We start from the raw sequence: 5,559 nt of genomic DNA on the forward strand, positions 1-5,559 counted from the left end.
TTCCCTTTCTAATTAAAAAATAAAATGCCCAAACAAAAAGTAACTTAAAAATACGTGCCCTCTTCCCCACCTGCCAACGCTTCCCAGAGATCCTTCACTAAGACAGAACATACACTTTTGGGTTTTACAGAAATGAAGTGTGGCATTCTTGAGAGAGAACAGACAGTGTGATAAAAACGTTCATGTTGGGCAATAATTGGCCTAAAATAAAGGTTAATCAGGAATCTCAAATGCTACATAGCACTGTTTGATACAATGCTCATCCCAGTCCATACTGGTTTTCTGGAAGGAGTGGTATTTTGAAATTAAAACTCTATAATTAATCTTGAAACAACATGCAAAATAGATTGAAATGAGACAAAAGAATGGATATGGGGGTACAGATTTTAAATCTGAAGTCATCAGGTATGTGGAGATAAATATGAGAACAAAGCTTGGATGAAAGACGAACTATTATCTACACAAAGATTAGAGGATATGCCATGGAGAAGGTAGATAAGTGGGAAAGAAGCAAAGGCCTCTCAGCCTCAGGGTTTACCCAGTGAGCAAATCCAAAAAGAGCCACAGAACAAGAGAGAAAAATTTAAAAAATGAAGAGATGCTATAAAGCACAGGAAGCTCAGCTCAGTACTCTGTGACGACCTAGATGGGTGAGATGGGGGGGCTGGGCTGGGAGGGGATACAGGTATACGTATAGCTGATTCACTTCACTGTACAGAGAAAACTAACACAACATTGTGAAGCAATTATATTCCAAAAAAATACTACTAATAAAATAAAATCTGTGAGGAAAATAAAATAAAATAAAATAAAAAATGAAGAGAGCCATGCAAAGTGGTTTCCAAAATGATGGAATAATAGTAACAAAATTAAATAAGAGCACTGCAGGGAAAACTGAGCAATGAACATTATATTTTTCTCTAAGATATTTAGGACAGTAGTAAAATCTTAACCTTAACCAGTGACCTAAACCAGAATTGAAGTTGGTTGAAGGAGATGGCTAGGGTGACAGTGGTTCAAAGAGTCTGACTATGAAAAAAGATAAGAAGATAACTCACTTACATCCTACCTCCTTCCAGAATATAGTATGGTATGGTTAGTAAAATATAAAGTTAGACCAAGGGAAGGAGGAAAAGCAAATATCCCAGCCACACGAACTCTAATAAAATTGCTATGGTTAAGTATTAAATTCACTCTGAGCTTACAGGTAAGCAGGGCAAAAAAGTAAACAGTGCGTATCACATTTTCACAGAAGTACAACGATCTCTCAAGAGAAATTTTTTCTGGAAACCAAAAAAAAAAGAAATTTCTCATTTGAGCCTAAAATTCAAAGGCCAATGTCCTTGTAAGGTTTTACAAAAAATGAAGCAATTTTTTAAAATGAGAAATTATAGAGTATTTAACAAATGCCAAATATTGTCCCAATAAGCCTTTAACAAAATGTTAACTCATTTAATTTTCACATGGCTATTTCTTTTAATAATCCTCTATAGAAGCTGGCAGAAACCTGAGTGCTGGCATTCCAGGTGGCTTGATGATTCAGGGATGACCTATGCTTTGGAAGCTGAGCATAAGAAAGGATAACAGGATCAGCTGGAACCTTACCTCCCAGAATAAAAGAAATGTTTACCACATAAAGTCAAAATGGATGAAGTCAAGGGAAGAAAGCTACATTTAAAAACAAGATCATTCAGGAAATAAACCTTTAACCAGATTAAAAATTTTTTTCACAATCTTGAGGCCAGTGCTCTTAATTTTATAATGTAATTTGGAGATAGCTGGGGTTCACTCCTGAAATCCTTGATTGAAAGCTCTCAGGTTTATCATATACCTAGATTGCTCCTAAACCCATCTAGCTATTGCTCCAAACTTTGTTGGCAAAAACAGCCTCCTCTGAACTAAGGTAAATAAGGTTTTGTTATTGGCCATTCAAACTCCCAGGGCATCTGAGCAAATATTCGTTTTTTTAAATTTTTTTAAGTTTATTTTATATATTTAATATAATTATATTTAATACTTTTATTAATTTTAATATATTGAGGGTTTTTTGTTTTTTGGTTTTTTTAAACATCTTTTTTGGAGTATAATTGCTTTACAATGGTGTTAGTTTCTGCTTTATAACAAAGTGAATCAGCTATACATATATCCCCATATCTCCTCCCTCTTGTGTCTCCCTCCCACCCTCCCTATCCCACCCCTCTAGGTGGTCACAGAGCACAGAGCTGATCTCCCTGTGCTATGCAGCTGCTTCCCACTAGCTAGCTATTTTACATTTGGTAGCGTATATATGTCCATGCCACTCTCTCACTTTGTCCCAGCTTACCCTTCCCCCTCCCAGTGTCCTCAGGTCCATTCTCTATGTTTGCATCTTTATTCCTGTCCTGGCCCTAGGTTCTTCAGAACGTTTTTTTTTTTTTTTTTAGATTCAATATATATGTGTTAGCTTACGGTATTTGTTTTTCTCTTTCTGACTTACTTCACTCTGCATGACAGACTCTAGGTCCATCCACCTCACTACAAATAACTCAATTTCGTTTCTTTTTATGGCTGAGTAATATTCCATTCTATATATGTGCCACATCTTCTTTATCCATTCATCTGTCTATGGAGACTTACGTTGCTTCCATGTCCTAGCTATTGTAAATAGAGCTGCAATGAACATTGTGATACATGACTCTTTTTGAATTATAGTTTTCTCAGGGTATATGACCAGTAGTGGGATTGAGCAAATATTTTTTTTTTTTGCGGTACGCGGGCCTCTCACTGTTGTGGCCTCTCCCGTTGTGGAGCACAGGCTCCGGACGTGCAGGCTCAGCGGCCATGGCTCACGGGCCCAGCCGCTCCGCGGCATGTGGGATCTTCCTGGACCGGGGCACGAACCCACGTCCCCTGCATCGGCAGGTGGACTCTCAACCGCTGCGCCACCGGGGAAGCCCGAGCAAATATTCTTGAAGAATTCCCTCACTAAACAGGTTTTATTGGGGGGGGCTGGGAGGGACAGGATGGGACATTTTTTATGTAGAGTTGTCAATAAGTATTAGACAAAATAGTGTTTCAAAGTTATTGCTAAGAAATGATTTCTTATTTTGACGGCAATGGAGCTAGAAGCTTCTGGGAAACATGTAAACCACAAAAGCAGCTCAACTTTCTATCTGACAGAAGGGGAAAAAAGAGGGATACAAGAGCCACTGAAGAGACAGAATGCAAGGCATCTTTTCAGTAGAAAGCTGTTCCCATCATATAACCTTTAAGGACAACTTCTAAATGCTAGTAACCTCATTTTTCAATTCTGGGTGCCTGTACTTAAACTTGTTACATGCCTGGTAATTCAGATGATGTTAAGTAAGGTAAGTGAGTACCAAATGAAATTAAGCATACACATTCGAAGAACCTAGGGGCAAGATGGGAATAAAGACACAGACCTACTAGAGAATGGACTTGAGGATATGGGGAGGGGGAAGGGTAAGCTGTGACAAAGTGAGAGAGTGGCATGGACATATATACACTACCAAACGTAAAATAGCTAGCTAGTGGGAAGCAGCCACATAGCACAGGGAGATCAGCTTAGTACAGGGAGATCAGATCGGTGCTTTGTGACCACCTAGAGGGGAGGGATAGGGAGGGTGGGAGGGAGGGAGACTCAAGCAAGAGATATGGGAACATGTATATGTATAACTGATTCACTTTGTTATAAAGCAGAAACTAACACACCATTGTAAAGCAATTATACTCCAATAAAGATGTTTTAAAAAAAAAGCATACACGGGCTTTCCTGGTGGCGCAGTGGTTGAGAGTCCACCTGCCGATGCAGGGGACACGGGTTCGTGCCCCGGTCTGGGAAGATCCCACATGCCGCGGAGCGGCTGGGCCCGTGAGCCATGGCTGCTGAGCCTGCGCATCCGGAGTCTGTGCTCCGCAGCGGGAGAGGCCACAACAGTGAGAGGCCCGCGTACCGCAAAAAAAAAAAAAAAAAAAAAAAAAAAAAAAAGCATACACATTCTAGTCTCTCAAGAACATTAAAGAGGTAGAAATTTGACAAAAGTCTAGCTTTTTAGAATGTGAACACATCTGAGTCATGCAACTGAAGATGTTAAATGACCTGCCCACAGTCATAAGGCTACTTTGTGGCACAAAACCATTATCACAGGATATCACAAATTTTGCTCATCACCAAGTGATTTTTTTTTTTTAAATAACATTTTTCAGTCTGGGAAAACAACTTTAGCTTGGAACGTTTTAGGAAGGTGCCAATTTCAATTACAGGAAACATTAAGCCAGGTCTGAGACTGAAAGTATAAGAATCACACTTTCAGTTTGACTTAAGATACTATGGGGCTGGAAAAAGCAATGTAAGTAGAAGGGAAGCAAAACAGGTCACATAACGTCAGTGCAAAGTCAGAAAAATAGCAGGATATAAAGAAAGCAGGCAGGTAAATTTTTACCTACAGTGAGAAAAAGTTTGCGTCCATTTATATTAACTCAAGACAAAATATCCAGGAAATTGCCTCTCATACTGCCTAGGAAAAACCAATTTTGTTTTAAAACTCAACTGCTGTGCGGAATAGATGAGATAACACCCTATCACAATTTATTTAATCCACAAACGCTACTTAACTCGGGTTTTTTCTGAGTTAGTGTTTTACCCGTCACATTTCATCTTGGCTATTTTGAGTTGTATTTTCAAAAATTCGCCCATCTTGTGGAAGATGTCAGACAGGCCAAAGCTGGTCCTCAGTGCCAACAGGTGGTCTGTACTGCGTGCCCTGTCTTCTCGGCCACGTGACCCTTTTCCTCCTAATCTCCTTTCGGAAACGTTATTTCCGGTGCCCCAGATGGCTCTACACACGCCTGAAGAAGCCACTCCAGAAATATTCAGAATACTCTGCTACTTTAGGCTTCCAAAGAGACGGTGGCAGAGATCGAAGTAGGGCAGGCAGAGAGGAAACTCGAGCCTAGAAAAGCAGCGAGTCAGGAAGGCACACGCTTTGCCCATCGCCCGACTCCTAAATGTCACTCAGTGATGTTCGTGGGGCACCACCCACCAAGAGCTGGGCGGGCGGCCAGGCACTGCAGCCCGGAGCCGGGGCGCTGAGCACGCGGCGTGGGCCGGGCTGCCACAGCTCCAGCGCGGTGGGGGGTAAGGGGGTGGCAGGCTGGCCCCTCCGGCCCCTTGGCTGCTCCACCCGGCGGCGGGGAAGGGAAGTGAGGGCCGAGCGAGGGGCTCAGGCGGGGAAGGCGCGGGCGGGGCCGGGCCTAATCACATGGCGCAGACTGCGCAGGCCGCCCGGCATCTCTTTCTTTCCCCTTCTCGAACCTCCGCTCCCATCCCTCCCCACCGCAGGCCCCTCCCGGGCCCGGGCCCCACGCGGGACAAGGCCTCCTGCGCCTCGCGGAGACACTCACTTTTCGCCTGAAGCCACCAGCTCCTTGCCCTCGCTGTTGCCGAACCCGTCTGTCTCCCCCGAGCCGTCCTTGGGGCCGGACGCCGGCGGGGCCGCGGGCGGCGACGCCCCGGGCTGCGGCTGCTGCGGAGGCGGCGGCGGCTGCTGCTGCTGCTGC

At 43.4% G+C, this 5,559-nt stretch overlaps 1 protein-coding gene across 1 annotated transcript in view; it reads right to left on the bottom strand.

The window, feature by feature from the left end:
• LOC103075671 (glutaminase kidney isoform, mitochondrial-like) overlaps positions 1 to 4,993 on the bottom strand; it is a 36,362-nt gene extending 31,369 nt beyond the window's left edge. Inside the window, exon 1 of the mRNA XM_007464983.1 lies at positions 4,890 to 4,993. Coding sequence (XP_007465045.1) covers positions 4,890 to 4,993 — 104 coding nt within the window. The remainder of the gene's footprint in view (positions 1 to 4,889) is intronic.
• Between the last annotated feature and the right edge of the window lie 566 nt (positions 4,994 to 5,559).

Source organism: Lipotes vexillifer, unplaced genomic scaffold, assembly GCF_000442215.2.
Source record: "Lipotes vexillifer unplaced genomic scaffold, Lipotes_vexillifer_v1.1 scaffold903, whole genome shotgun sequence".
In the NCBI taxonomy this organism is placed as follows: Eukaryota; Metazoa; Chordata; class Mammalia; order Artiodactyla; family Lipotidae; genus Lipotes; species Lipotes vexillifer.